Source organism: Chiloscyllium plagiosum, chromosome 30 (genome assembly GCF_004010195.1).
Source record: "Chiloscyllium plagiosum isolate BGI_BamShark_2017 chromosome 30, ASM401019v2, whole genome shotgun sequence".
In the NCBI taxonomy this organism is placed as follows: Eukaryota; Metazoa; Chordata; class Chondrichthyes; order Orectolobiformes; family Hemiscylliidae; genus Chiloscyllium; species Chiloscyllium plagiosum.
In genome coordinates this window covers 44,301,496-44,316,403 of record NC_057739.1, presented here as the reverse complement: position 1 = coordinate 44,316,403, position 14,908 = coordinate 44,301,496, and the positions used below count along the sequence as shown (strand labels likewise).

The following is a 14,908-nucleotide window of genomic DNA, read 5'->3' as shown; positions in this document are numbered from 1 at the left end:
TGGTTTACGAATGACATTACTGTGATACCAATCTTCCCATGATTTGTTTTTCAGGGAATGTGGGTGTCACTGGCATTTATTGCCTATTCCTAATTGGGCGGTTAAGAGTCAACCACATTAGTGGTCTGGAGTTACATACAGGCCAGACTGGGTAATGACAGCCCTAAAGGACATTCGTGAACCACATGCATCCTTAGTTTATTAATTCCAGATTTTATTGAATTCCAGTACAACTATCTGTCATGATGGAGTTTAAACCTTACTATTCAGAACCTTAATTGGGTCTCTGAATTAATAGTCTAGTAACAATGCCACGAGACCATTGCTTTCCCCTTAATTGATATGAAAAAGTGTTTATGTAAGTACACCGACATTCAGTGATTATACTTCAAAGGTACTTAATTAGCTGTAAAGCACTGTGGGCCACTTGAGATTGTGAAAGACATGATAGCATTGCCAGTTTTCTCACCCAAATTTGAACAATGCTATTAAATTTTAATATTATCTGCTACATAACTGGTCAATGTATGTTTTCACAGGAACCTCTTCCTCACTGCTGGCACTGATGGGCATGTACACCTTTATTCCATGTTGCAGGCTGAACCAATTCTATCTCTTCAGTTATGTCAGAGTTACCTCTTCAGCGTTAGCTGGTCCTTTGTTCGACCTCTAGTCTTTGCTGCAGCCACTGGAGAGGGTAAGCTGGGAGCAGCATTGAAGTCCTGGATTTGGATTTGTTGGATAATTTAAGGAGTTGAGCTCCAGTTTAAGAATTTGCAGTTTAGTAATCTCTCGATTAATACTAGTGTCACACAATGAGTGCATGTCTTTCTTTTACACCAAGGTCTGTTTACCCATTAGTTCCTGTGGTAGCTATGTTAGGTTACTTGATCTGACAATGCTTTCATTTTAAATTCTCAGCCTTGTTCCTTTTGACCTCTGAGAATACTGCACTCTTTTCATTTCTGCAATGTGACATTCACCACTCCATCATTCTTAAATGTGTCTTCAGCTGCCTTGATGGTAAATTCTGGAATTCTGTCTCCAATGAGGAGTGGTCGTTAAAATGTTGCTTGTGGAGTAACCTTTGACTAGATACGAAACTCCCAGGATAAATAATCAGCTTTGACTCAGTGGTGGGATGTTCATATAATTCAAGCTATTGTATAAAATACACAACCTTATAAGCATTCATGAAACAATTGCCATAAAACTGGGCCATTGTCAGTGGAAATTGACATTACTCCAGTTTGAAATATTGATTTCAATAAGGACTAGAATTACACTGATTTATTCTTTCCAGTTTATTCTTATCTGAAATGGTTGATGGAAAAATGTTATTAGGTGGAGGATTTTTTTTTTAAAAAAGACTGACTAACTTTTATTCCCCTACAGGAACGGTGTTGATCTTTGACCTTGGGCACAGCTCTCTCTGCCCTGCAGTCTCTATTGAGCAGACTACAGAAAGGAAACCAGTTTACTGTTTGGCATTTAACCCCAAGCAACCTGAGCTGCTTGCAGCTGGTAATGCAGAAGGAAGTGTGAAAATCTGGCAGCTGAGTGCTGAACTGACGAAGGAAGGACCAAGGGAAATTTCTCTACTTGAACAGCTTGCCACTGAAGCAGTAGAGTGACCAGTGATTGGCTAGTGAATTTCTGAAGTAGAGCTGGAGGAACTTTCCACTCAGTGTTTAGTTTGTATAAATATGGGTTATTTAAAAAATGCTTTACTATTTCGCTACTTTTCAAGTTTAACACTAGAGGAATGAGAAATACATTTGTTTATTGCATGAATTGTAAATTGAGAAATAAAAATAAATTACTTAATCCACAAAGTTTTTCTTTTGGATGGGGAAATATCTAGCAGCATTGCAGATGAACTCTGTTGCAGTAAAAGTAATTGATCAAGCTACTTAAGCCAATTGTGGATGAAACAAATGGCTCCACAATAGTTGCTACTAAGGAATGTCATTAACAGTGAGATTAACCACAAACAACTGCATTTGCGGTACAGCTAACCAGTGAAGAAATATTGTGTACTTTCAGGGAGGAACTGCATGGACCAGGATTTATTTCTCACTTTATCAGCATTCAAGTGTTTGCACAGTAGTACCATAATTTGTTAATCTGTTGAAAGAGCTAGGGGATAGATGAATGTAGAATGATATCAGTATGGCAATTAGCAACTATAAATCATAGACCAGTTTGAATTAGTAGTGTTTATTGAGCACACTGCAATCATAGTAATAAAAAATTCCAAGCAAACCACACAAGCAAGCCATTTTACTGAAGTGACAATTTATAGTTGCACAAAGATTAGACATAGACATGCAGAGCTAACAATAGCAGATAACACATTGATTTTGGTAGCATCTAGTTCACAAATAGCGATCGTGTGAATTCCACATAGTCGAAGGCTGAAGGAATCTCTCTGCCTTTGCCATCTGTGTATGGCTTCATGTGAGAGAGGCAGTAATCAGCCTGCTCCCTTGACAGGTTCTAGAAACAAAACAAAATGGAATACATTATTGGTAATACCATTTAATGTACACATCTAATCTTAAGCAGTCAGCTCCTAAAACAGTGATATCCATAGTTGTTGGACTAAAGTCATCAATAACATTGAATTGCAAGATGCAGCATTTTACTCCTCAATAAGTCTCCATTCATTTGTTGTAGTAAGGAAAAGTCCATAATATAACCTTTCAACAGTTACTGCATTACCTGATAGAGTTCTTCACGTGTGACAAATGGTTTTCCTTCGGAGCTGAGGGCACGGAAAGCACTCTCGATCTCCTCACTAGACTTGACGTTTTCAGTTTCTCTGCTGATCATGAAGGCCATGTATTCCTGTAGTGACACATATCCATCTCTGCAATCCAAGTGAAGCAAACGTTACTACAAGAAACAAATGTTTCCCCACTTTTTCTAAAATAGAAACCCATGTATTTTTGTAGCCATTATATTTTCAGTGAGTCAAATTGAAGAGGGATATTCATCTTTGAATTATTTTAACTAAATACTTCATATAGTCATCCCTATACACACACGTCAGGATGTGCTGCTTGTACACAAGCTTCAAAAAGAAACTTCTTTCCCAAACCCATTATTTACGAGAGCCAAGGCAGTGTGTTGACTAGCTATTCTACAGTGGGATGTATCATCAAATTAGATACATTGCAGATAAACAACCAGGAGACAATCCTAGCCAATATTACATTTCAAACTGGGGCACCAATGTTCTTACTATTCCAGTGACCTGAACCCAAAAAACTTCACATTCTCAGCTTGAATCTGTCCTTTAAATCTTAACCATGCATACTGTCCTGGACAAACTAGCCAAACTCAGCCTTCTCTTTATACAAACATATTGGTCTCACCTGTTGGGATCAACGGCATCCAGAATAGCCTCAAATTCAGGGTCTGGTTCTCCTTCCTCTACCATCGGCAAGTCATAACCCAAGGAACGCAAACATGATTTGAATTCCTGATGGTTCAGACGTCCAGACTTGTCTTTATCAAAGTGCCTTGGGGGAATAAAACAAGTTATTGTACAATGGCAACCTAATACATAAAATCCTTCATCAAATATAAACTCACTTACTTGAACATCATACTGAATTCTTTAAGGGCTTCCTCGGTTACGCCTGTTGTGTTCCTATAAAATAAACAAATGCATCAACAGTGTTTCACAAATAATTTTCCAAATATATAGCTGATATACAAATGGAAAATTGGGGTGGTTTGGATAAAGTATGTACCTCACAGAACCTCTACCAAAATGATAAAATTCTACAGGGATTGCAGGAATAGGAGAGCAAGGGTATATGTACTTAAGTCATTGAAGGTTAAAAGGCACATTGAGAAAGTCTAATAAAAACCACAGTATTTCGTTCTGGTCATAGCATAAAAGGAAGCCATTCTATGATTCCAGCCTATAGAAATTGCAAACCAACAACAAAAGAAACAAAACAAAAAAAAAGAGATGAGAGGGAGCAGAACCTAATGGGCTAAGGTGCAAGATATTTTGGTTTAATCACTCGAGCACGAGTGATGTATGTTCCAATTGTGCACAGGTCCAGCTACTGGTGATACCTGGCCTGTATCTGTTGCTCCAAGTTATGCTGCATTCTCATTCCAAGTTGATCCAGTTGGTCCCATTGTTGTGCCAGTCCTACAGTGCTGTGCTCTGTGTATTTGTTGTCTAAGATCAAGGCTTCTTCCATAGCTGCTCCAAGATCTTCAATCTTTTTCAGCTGACTTCTCATTGCCCGAATCTCCTGATGCTTTCTCTGTGGTTGAATGGATGATGCAGTCAATTTTTTAAAAAAGTTAGCAAAGATAATTTCCATATCAAACATTTTCTCCATTATCATTCCTGAATCAATGATTCTGACAAGAATCAAACTGGCATGTTCAGTTTTCCTAAAACAGATGTTTCAGCTGCTTGACATTGAAGTGAATGCATCATCAGGTTTCACCACGTTGGATTTTGATTTTAAATGAATATGGTTTAAATTACATTCAACCCAAATTTTGAGTCATCAGTGACCATGTAAACAGTTTTCAAAGATAAACTGGTGATGAAACTACAATATAGTAGGAGCATATTTCCTGCAAATGGAATTATCTATTTAATCCCATTTCCTTTTTCCTATCCAGATTCCTTATAATCCTCAAAATACTTATCTAATTTAAATATTTTAAACAGCCCCGTGTGCTTTTTCTGTCTTTCCTCTAGTGATGTTCTGCAATTTTTATGTTAATAATTCACCAACTAAGCTTTCAATATTTGTCCTCTCAAAAACTGAATAAGAATGACGAATTACCTTTGTTGCCTCAAGCTGTGATTCAAGTGTTCCCGACTCCTCCACCATGCAAGACCTGAATCAGATTGAATACAATTAAACAATAATCAAATGGAAGAATTTGCTGTTGCTAGATTTTTTGGGCAGAGTTTGTTTCAAAAAGAAAAATTCCAGGTGAAGATTTCATGCTCACCAAAAGTGTGAACTACAATCAAAACCCAAGGCAGATTTTTTTTTAAAGCTAGGTAACCAAACTAATCAGACATGCCAGATTATTAAGAGAATTAAACAAACTATGGCAACAAGTATGAGTCCCTTCCACCCTTAAGAAATGAATATTTAATAGGTTTGCAACCTGTTCATTGTCTTAAAGCTAAATGCAGGTTATCTAAAATGACAGTGACCAATCATCTCAATGACAACATAATCCTAAATTTAGCATTCAGGACTCCGTCACTGCAGTTGAGAATTATTAAATCAATTTGGACCCTGAATAAAACTGTTCCTTTCCCCACAATCTAGGGCAGAAAAGAATATCTTCTCGAATTAAAAAAAAGCTTCAAAATATCATGTGCCCCTTGTCACATCTTAATGCAGTGTAGGTTGTATATGGACTGAGGTAACACTTTGATTCTGCTTTCAAACCCTCCTTTCTTGTTCCTCAGTTATGAATGTCTTATCTTAATGTTTCTGGGCATACTAAAGATTTTCAGCAATAGCGAAAAGCTTAACAGAACAACTCAGGAATCAACAACTGTAAACATATTCGAAGGGTTGTTAGATTATTAGTATATATAGATTGACTGTAGGCAAGTAGAAGGAGGATGATGTTCTAAGAGTTAATCTCATACTCATTCAATGATTACAGATAGAAATAATGCTACCAATTTAGGATGAATGGTCTTCTGAGTAAAGTTATGTTACATAGGATTCAATATATTCTTTCATTTAGAACACTTATATAGAAACAAAATTCCTCCATTTTATCCAGTTCCTAAATTCAGCTAAAGTGAGTGAATGGCAGTTGATTACTAGAATATTGTTTTGACCAACTGCAAATTACTTAGCCTACGAATCATAGAAGACGAAAAAAATCATATGGGAGAGAAAATAAGCTGAACATCTTTTTCTTAAAAAAAAATACACAAACACTTAGTTTTTGTCAGTATTTGTGAAATCTGGAGTTGATCTCAAGTCTACAAATTTGCTTTACCAGGCTACAACTCAACCAGATTCAACAGTTATTTCTTCATTAAATTAAAATTAAATTAAATTAAGCTAAATAAAATATTACATTCTGGCAACAAGCCTCATACAAGCCTAATGAGAATCAACAATTCTGTAAAAATAAATACATTGCTTTACAACTTAAAAGCAGTCTTCAACAAAATTAACAGAACATTGAGAGATTGATTTAAAACGTTTCTATGGTGTATAACCGACTTTACTGAATTTATGCGATGTTATTTTAACAAGAGAATCCACATGCTAGGAAACTACTTTTAAAGCTCATTTATAATTATGAGGTTCACGTTTTAGGACAGTACAGGACATTGGTTAGGCAATTTTTGGAATTCTGCACACAATTCTGGGTCTCCTTCCTAGCAGAAGTGTGTTTTGAAACTTGAAAGGGTTCAGAAAAGATTTACAAGGATGTTGCCAGAGTTGGAAGATTTGAGGTTGGGAGAGGTTGAAGAGGCTGGGGTTGTTTTCCCTCGAGCATCTAAGGTTGAGGGAGTGACCTTATTGCGGTTTATAAAATCATGAGGGGCATGGGTAGGATAAGTAGACAAAGTCTTTTCCCTGCGGTGGGGGAGTCCAGAACTAGAGGACATAGGTGTAGGGTGAGAGGAGAAAGATATGAAAGAGACCTAAGGGGCAAACTTCTTCACACAGGGGCGGTACGTATATGGAATGAGCTGCCAGAGGAAGTGGTGGAGGCTAGTACAATTACAACGTTTAAAAGACATCTGGAGGGGTATATGAACAGGAAGGGTTTGGACGGATATGGACCAAGTGCTGGCAAGTGGGACTAGAGTAGGTTGAGATATCTGGTCGGCATGGACGAGTTGGATCGAAGGGTCTGCTTCTGTGCTGTAGATCTCTGTGACTCTTTGACTGCAACATGTACATAGTGAACTGTTGTTTAAATGCATTAAAAATAAAGATGACGTTTGCTTCTATGATTTAAAGTAAATGTAGCCTACAAAGATAGGATTTAATCAGCAGTGCTTTCAGTATTTCTTTAAAGTAAATGTCTTAATATGATGTCTTGTTTTATCATCGTCAGCTGTTAACTGGTTAAAACTGCTTTTCAAATGTTATTGCCTTTAAAAAGGGGGTTTTAACAGTTCAGTAAAAATGTATTCGTATGTTAACAAAAGGTAGGATATGTACGCTCCCTTTGAAGTTGAAAGGTGTATATATATATAAAAAAAAACTTTAGAGCAACTACCAGTTTCAAAACAACCAACATGGCAAGACACCACATTGCTTCAAAAATATAAATCCAATAGTGCAGGCATTCAGAACCAACAGCTTTAATTGTTTGGTCTGTCCACAAGGCCTTGTCTCCAAGTGTTCAGTAAAGGCAAAGAATCACTAATAGATCCATAATCAACCCAATTCCATTGGATTTGCAGGACTCATAATCCATCAAAGGCACAAGTCTGCTTACATGGGGATTATTGTTTAGACTAAAAATTTTTTTAACATTTTAAAATGGTATTTTTAATAAAGCTTTAGTAAGATTAATCCAGGTCTAAAGTAACCAAGTTAGTAACTATACTAAACATCTTGAAGCTCAAACTGCATCATTCCAGGTTTTGAGCAATGATACAAATTAACCTTTACATCAAAAAGGCACAGAATGAAACTGCAGAGTGCTGACTTAGTTTTGAATCTCAGGTGGGACTTAAGAATCTGCCCTCAGTCTCTAGCAGTGCAAAAACAATCTGGGATGAACAAACCTTGAAACAAATTAAGTCTCACGGGGCACATTTCAGATTTGATGTCTGTTCAAATGGCACATGGGCTCTGGAAGCTATAAGCCATTAACAAGAACCTATTATTTTTCCCTTGATTTGGGCAGTGAACTGCATGAGCAAGGTAACAGGTTTAATCCCTGCTCTATGGTGAATTCACCCAACCTCAGCCAAGTGGTATTAGATGCTTTCCAAACTCACCTCAGCATTGATTTAAATCTCGATTCTTAGGGAGCTACTGCTGATTGTATTGTTTATGCATTCTTGGCAAGCACAAATTAGTTCTTGAAATACAATGCGTATAGTGGCTAGGGAACGTACGGACATGGGGATAATCATATTGATCAGTTGCAAGGTTTAGGGGTCTCCAGAAGCAGTAAATACCATCAGAAGAAAAGCAAGAAAAAAAACTTGTACACCCACACCAGGCCTCCATGAGACACAACCCAAGTTCAATCATCCCTCATTTCAGCAAGACAGCAACTAGAACCCATTGTTACCACATGCACTTACACCTTACAAAGCACACTATGTCTTTCATATACGTTTGTCCCTTGAATAATTTACTATGAAAGCTGTGAGTCAACGGCAGTGATGTTAGTAGTGTAGTCAAGCTCATTCAGATTTAAAGTGCATTACAAATAACACAGAAAAACCAGGAGGAAAGAAAGAAGAACCTTCCAGCCAGATCATCCCCAACTTCATACTGATACACATGAATGACGCGTCGATACGCTATACTAACAGGAAAAAGAAGAGGTGGTTGAAAAGTAAAGAATATAAAAACAAGCTCTGAACCAAAGAATGCTAAAATATAACTTTTGCTTGCTCATGCTGTAAAATCATGAGGCTTTGACTCAAAAAAACCCAGTAATATCATACAGTCTGCAGAGTCTGCACACAATCATAATACTTTAATGTTCATCTTCATTCTGTTCTAGTCTAAGTCCCATTCACTCACCACCTTATATTATTTGGGCCAGACTTCCAACCCCCGATTCCCAAACTCCTGGTTAAAATTTGCACACAGAACATAAATTTACAAATCAGGAATGGGACTTTTCAGAGATAAGCCGTAAGGTGTCAAGTTTCAAAGGGTTGCCAAGATTGTGGAAATATTCAGGCAATATATGGCAACTTATAGACTCAACTATTCCTTTCAGCACTATCAAAAATTTCTACAATCCATCATTTACCCAGCACATTGGAAAACGGGACATGACTAATATCTTGCAACTTTTAGTCCTGAGTTCCCAAGTTCATTCTCCCCCAAAGGAAATGCTGAAAATAACAAGCAGCAATCATAGAGAAAGAAACAGAATTAACATTTCAGACTGATAATCAATCCTGATGAAAGGCCATCAACCAGAAATACTAACAGTTTTTTCTCCACAGGTGCTGTCTGCTAGTGATTCCAGCACTACTTAAACTTTTATTCCACATTTCCAGTGTACACAGTATGCAGCTTTTTTAAAAATCAATATTCATATACATGCTCATTAACAATTACAGAATTTAATTCATGATTCTCAAGAGGAAATTAGTATTTTCATCTTCCAATGTCACTTAAAATAAATTTATTTGTAATAACCATTTGAGGAGTTTATTAAAAAGACTGCTGAAAGTCTCTTTTGTTTGGAAGAACAGTCAAGAGGAACGGATTATTTTTACTGATTGAAATTGACATTTATACTTGTGTACGGCTTGTGGAGTAGTGAAGCTTGATTTTCAGTACACGCCTGCCAGTCATAACACCCGCCACCCATCAAACCATAATTCAAGAGAGAGTGAACAAATAAAAGACTGCAGCAAGATTGAGGCAGATGAGATCACAGCAAAGTACAAAACAAAAGGCAATATTAACCCATCCAGTAGGTATGTCCTGTTGAGAGCATCCAAGCATCAGGCAGGAGAGGAGAAGAAATTCCAAATGGCGCAAAGAGAGGAGAGAACAACAAAATTCGTTAATCAGCATCAAACTAAGTCCATCAAAATGCAACATACATCAGTAACCATCACTTCAAAGACATGTCAGTTACATTACTGAGCAAAGACATTTAATAAAAAAAGTTACTAGCATTTTAGAAGCTAGAAAGACTTTTTTCCATGCAAAAAGACTGTTTGAAATCAGAATACATTATTACCACAAGTGAAGCAGAGTCAACCACAACATTTAAGCAGGAATGAAAGAAATGACGAGAAGGCTCAGGGTAAGAGCAGGGAGATAAGAGTACACAGTTCCATGTGGAGCTAGCACAGACACTGGTACTTCACAGGGACAAAGCACCACAGCATCTCATTCACCATGACCAAAATAAATCCCATAATTATTTTTAAAACATGAATATTTAAGAACAAAAACTTTATAAAGTGCCAGGGTAAAAAAAAAAATTGCTGTTTCATCCCTGACTGAGAATGAGCCAAAAAGACTCACCCAAGGCAACGATGAGTTCCTACAACTGGCTTTGTCAAGTAAAAAAAGGATAAGAGGGAGTTCCAGCTAGTACCTCATTGTTTAAAAGTGCATCAGTGCTGCTAGCAGTCAAGGTCTGGATCATACTCCATTCTTGCGCCAAGTTGTCAAGATGCTTATTAGCAGTCACTGGCCTGTCTTAATTTGTGAACTTAACAGAATGACTGGTGATTCCATACATAGGAACAGAAGGTGGCCATTCAACCAAATAATCTGTCCCCGTCATTCAATTAATTAATGGCTGTTCTGTATCATAATTTCATCTGTTCATCTTGGTTTTTACAACCTGTACAATGGTTACCAAGAAGAAACTATTGGCCAGTTTTGAAATTTGTAATTGATATCCAGCCTCAGCAGCATTTTGGGGAAAGAGGGAATTTCGGATTTCCATCACCCTTCTGAAGTATTTCTTGATATTGTTCCTGAATAGCTAAACTCTAATTGTAATGTTCTGATAGCCCCTTGCTCTCAACAGAGGAATAGTTTCTGATATGTGAGATAATACAAGCCTAATCTTTGCAATCTATCCACAGAGTTTAGTCCTTTTAACCCCAGTAGCCTAGCTTGATGTCCCAAACATAATATATGCTCAAAATGTAATCACCACTCCGAATTCTGTGCGCTATGCTTTAGGGACACTTCACCTGGTTTCTTGTAGCCACTGATGAAAAGCATTTGCATGTTGTGCAAATTCCTGACGTAATTTATCATTCTCTTCCTGGCGTCTCTGTTCCTTCTGCAATTCCAGTTCTCGTTCCTGTCAAGTAATGGATTAAGCACTTTAGTGCTACATCAGAGAGCAACTAAACATAACGCAAGAATTTACCATTTGTCAAAATCCTAACTAAAACAAAGCTGAGAAAAGACCATTCTACAACATTCCCCATCTCAAATGACAGACCAGTTTTAAGATAGTTCACACACTATACTGCACAAACAAAAAGGGCATTGAATAAACTGCTGTGGTGCAGACTGGTGAATCCAATCAGCATTGCAAAATGAGAAGGAGCAGGCTGATTGAAGTGCTAAAAAAAAAGGTTCAGAAGAGACTGTTGACATTGCATCTGAACTACTGAAAGTTATAGATGCTGGACAGAATCAGAGTTGTACAGCACGGAAACAGACCCTTCAGTCCAACTCATCAATGATGACCAGATATCCTAAATCAATCTCATTCCATTGGCCAGCATTTGGCCCAGATCTCTCTAAACCCTTCCTGTTCATGTCCATCCAGAGGCCTTATAGACGTTATAATTGTACCAGTCTCCACCACTTCCTTTGGCAGCTCATTCCATACACAGACCATCCTCTGCATGAAAAGGTTGCCCCTTAGGTCCCATTTAAATCTTTATCCTCTCACCTTAAACCTTTGCCCCCTAGTTTTGGACTTCCCTTCCCTGGGACAAAGACCTTGTCTATTCACCCTATCCATTTCACTCATGATTCTATAAACTTCTGTAAAAGGTCACCCCTCAGCCTCCGACATTCGGGGAAAATAGCCCCAGCCTATTCAGCCTCTCGTGAAAACTCAAATCATCCAGCCCCAGCACATTTTTGGAAATCTTTTCTGAACTCTTTCAAGTTTCTCAACACCTTTTCTATAGCAGAGAGACCAGAACTGAACGCACTGTAGTCTAACCAATGTCCTGGACAGACACAACATGACATCCTAACTCAATGCACTGACCAACAAAGGCAAGTATACCAATGCCTTATTCACTACTGTCTGCCTGCAACTCCATTTTCAAGGAGCTGTGAACCTGTACCGATTGTTTGAAAAACATTTCAAACAAGGTTCTGCACAGTAACTTCAATTCAAACATCAGAATTGACCTTGTATTGCATTAACAACATCCTGAATGTATATGGATGTTTGAATGGATTTACTATTGTAAATTTTACTGTAGAATTCTTTGACTTTCTGAAAAAATAATGGGAATTTTAATGTCTGGAAGCCCACTTTTGAATGGATAGCCCAATGTGTGCTAATCTGTGGAACGATAGTGATGTATAGTTCCACATTTGTGCCTACCATCTCCTATACAAGCACGTGTCTACCAAGGAGGAAGAATGCCTCATCTTCCACCTTGGGACCCTGCAACCACACAGCATGTGTGTTGATTTCACTAGTTTCCAGTCCTCCTCCCCCCTCATTCCAGATCCAATCCTCCAAATCAGCACCGCCCTCTTGAACTGGCCCACCTGTCCACCTTCCTTCCCACATATCCGCTCCACTCTATCATCATCACCCTCCACCTGCATCTACCTCTCGCCTTCCAAGCTACCTTCCACTAGCTGCATCCGCCCTTCCTATTTATCTGTCAGCCCCCTTCCCTACCCCATATTCCTGCTCCTCAGATGCTGCTTGACCTGCTGTGCTTTGCCAGTGCCACACTTTTCAACTACCATCATGCCACCAGTTTGAAGGAGTGAAACTCAGTCTTGAAACTATCCCACAGGGAAGTATGAGTCAAGTCAGCAATCTCCCAAGCTTCAGCTGCAGACTTTATAGCAGTCGATTGCCACAGAATGTTATTAGCAGAAAGATAAAAGGAAGTCATCTTAGCTGGGAAAAGTGGAGAGTTTCATGTTAGGGAGCAAGTGAGGGGAAATTAGTGACTTATTGTATAATCCACTCATTTGTTTATATGCTAAAAGAACAAGTCTCACCTTGATGATTTTCTGCAAGTTCCTCCAAGTCTCCTCTAGAGCTTCCATAGTAAACCAGGTGTAGGGGTTAGAGATCATCCGATAGCTCTTAATCTGGTGATCAAGCTCAGCCAGCTGATTAAAGTCAGTCTGAGCCGAGCTCAAGGATGAGCGGAAAGCGTCGTGAGCCTCGCGCAGAGCCCTGATCTCCTCCAGAGAGTTGCAACGCACAGGATCTGTAAGGTCTTCCTCTGCATTCTCAAACCAACTGTTAAATGCTGAGGCTTTCTTTGCAAAGGTCAAGAAGAGATCTTCAAGCTGTGGGAAAGAATGAACTAGAGTTCAATAATAGCAGTAAATAAATCATGGGACATGGGCACACAGGCAAGGAAAGCATTTATTGCTTATGAAGAGGTGATGATGAGCCACCTCTGTGAATTGTTGCAGTATGTATGTGAAAGCACATAACCCTGTTAGATAAGAGATGCCAGAATTTTAACTCAGTGGCAATAAAGGAATGGTAAAACATCTCCAAGTCAGGATAACGTGTGGCTTGGAGGGGAACTTGCAAGTGGCTGAGTTCCTACTTGCCTACTGCTTATGGATTTGGGAGGAGCTACCAAACAAAGTTTGGCCTGTTGCTCCACTGACCTGTGAATAAATGGTCCACAGTGCAGACACACTGCAGCGGAGGACAGAATACATGTTTGAGGTTTCTTCCATAGTATACATACATACAAACAAACACCTACAATCTGCTTTTATTGCAAAATAGAATAAACTACAGAAAGATAGATCAGCTGCTTAATAAGCAGTAATTTAATTTTAGATTGGCTTACTTTTCTGAAATGCTCCTGTGCTTCAAGCAATTTCTTCTTCCTTTCACCAGAATTGGTCAAAAGCTGATTCCACCTTTTCATCAACGAAGCATGACGAGCTTCAATAGCTTTAGATTGAATGTGTTTTGCTGCCAGTAACTGATCTTTTAATGCTGTAATATTAGTGATCCCCTCCTGTTGGAAAGCCTGCAGTCCGGCATCAAATGTTTCCTGTTAAGACAAAACAAAAAGGTTTAATTTCTACCATGTGAATTAGTTTAAGGCAGGGCCTGTGGATACAGTGTTGCCAAAATCTATGGGAGAAGCATGTCAACCCATGCATTCTGAGTCTTGTCGTTATCTCAGTAGGAACCGATAGAGTTTTGCATTTAGTTTTTTTAAGAACCAAAAGCCCTTGTATTTTCTAAACAAGTGATGCCACAAGAAAGATTTTTACTACGCAAAGATCAAAAGAACATAAATACTAATAAACACAATCTTAAATAATCAGTTATGTTAGAGATATTGAAAGTACACTGAAATTGGTTACTTCAAATTTAAACTGAACTCCTTGCATGACATTTCTTTCTATACCAATTAGACTTGTACCCTCAATAAACTCAAGTCAGATGTTTAACAAAAAGTGGAAGATTAATCACTGTTCAGAGTACTGTTTCATTTGAAAAAAATTCGTTTACAGGCTCAGATTTCTGGGACATTCTATTTACTTTCGGAAAAGTTGTCTCTTCAAGTTCTCTCCAATTGTCCAACAGTTACAGAATTCCCATTCAATAAGGACATCGGAGGTCTTCACTGCAGCCATCTTGAATAAGCGATTTCTTGGTTCTAATATTCCTTGACTATGGAATCTTCCATCTAAGACTTGTGCTCTCACTCCTTCCTCAACTTGGCTATTAAAGTCCAATTCACTGTTCTAGAATTTTAACCTTTTTAAAGTCAACACTAAATTTTAACTGAATTTTATTTAAGAGATATTTTTCTGTAGCCAGCTTGTTCCAAAACTATAAAGTCAAATAAATTAAAATCTTGCTTGAATATTAACTCCATCCACAATTTAATCAGCCAAAATTAACTTCTTGTTCTTTACCTAATCTAGCAGACTTGGTTAAATGATCGAGTAAACCCTTGCTCTACCATAACCCATCTTTCAGAGAA

General features: G+C 38.1%; 2 protein-coding genes across 11 annotated transcripts in view; one reads left to right on the top strand and one right to left on the bottom strand.

Moving 5' to 3' along the window:
• The window catches only part of dync2i2 (dynein 2 intermediate chain 2), a 58,701-nt gene extending 56,874 nt beyond the window's left edge, over positions 1–1,827 (top strand). The window contains exons 7-8 of the mRNA XM_043720591.1: positions 540–697; positions 1,396–1,827. Of these exons, the coding sequence (XP_043576526.1) occupies positions 540–697; positions 1,396–1,634 (397 nt within the window). The 3' untranslated portion in view covers positions 1,635–1,827. The remainder of the gene's footprint in view (positions 1–539; positions 698–1,395) is intronic.
• A 373-nt stretch (positions 1,828–2,200) lies between these two features.
• The window catches only part of sptan1 (spectrin alpha, non-erythrocytic 1), a 105,790-nt gene continuing 93,082 nt past the window's right edge, over positions 2,201–14,908 (bottom strand). For 5 of the 10 annotated variants that reach the window (XM_043720583.1, XM_043720580.1, XM_043720581.1 and 2 more), the window contains 11 exons: positions 13,754–13,963; positions 12,936–13,232; positions 10,910–11,022; positions 9,657–9,674; positions 8,470–8,532; positions 4,830–4,884; positions 4,096–4,292; positions 3,605–3,658; positions 3,381–3,527; positions 2,725–2,872; positions 2,201–2,499 (listed from right to left, as the gene is read on the bottom strand). In XM_043720583.1, the coding sequence (XP_043576518.1) occupies positions 2,374–2,499; positions 2,725–2,872; positions 3,381–3,527; positions 3,605–3,658; positions 4,096–4,292; positions 4,830–4,884; positions 8,470–8,532; positions 9,657–9,674; positions 10,910–11,022; positions 12,936–13,232; positions 13,754–13,963 (1,428 nt within the window). In that variant the 3' untranslated portion in view covers positions 2,201–2,373. The remainder of the gene's footprint in view (positions 2,500–2,724; positions 2,873–3,380; positions 3,528–3,604; positions 3,659–4,095; positions 4,293–4,829; positions 4,885–8,469; positions 8,533–9,656; positions 9,675–10,909; positions 11,023–12,935; positions 13,233–13,753; positions 13,964–14,908) is intronic. The other 5 variants (XM_043720586.1, XM_043720587.1, XM_043720589.1 and 2 more) reach the window with 2 other exon arrangements.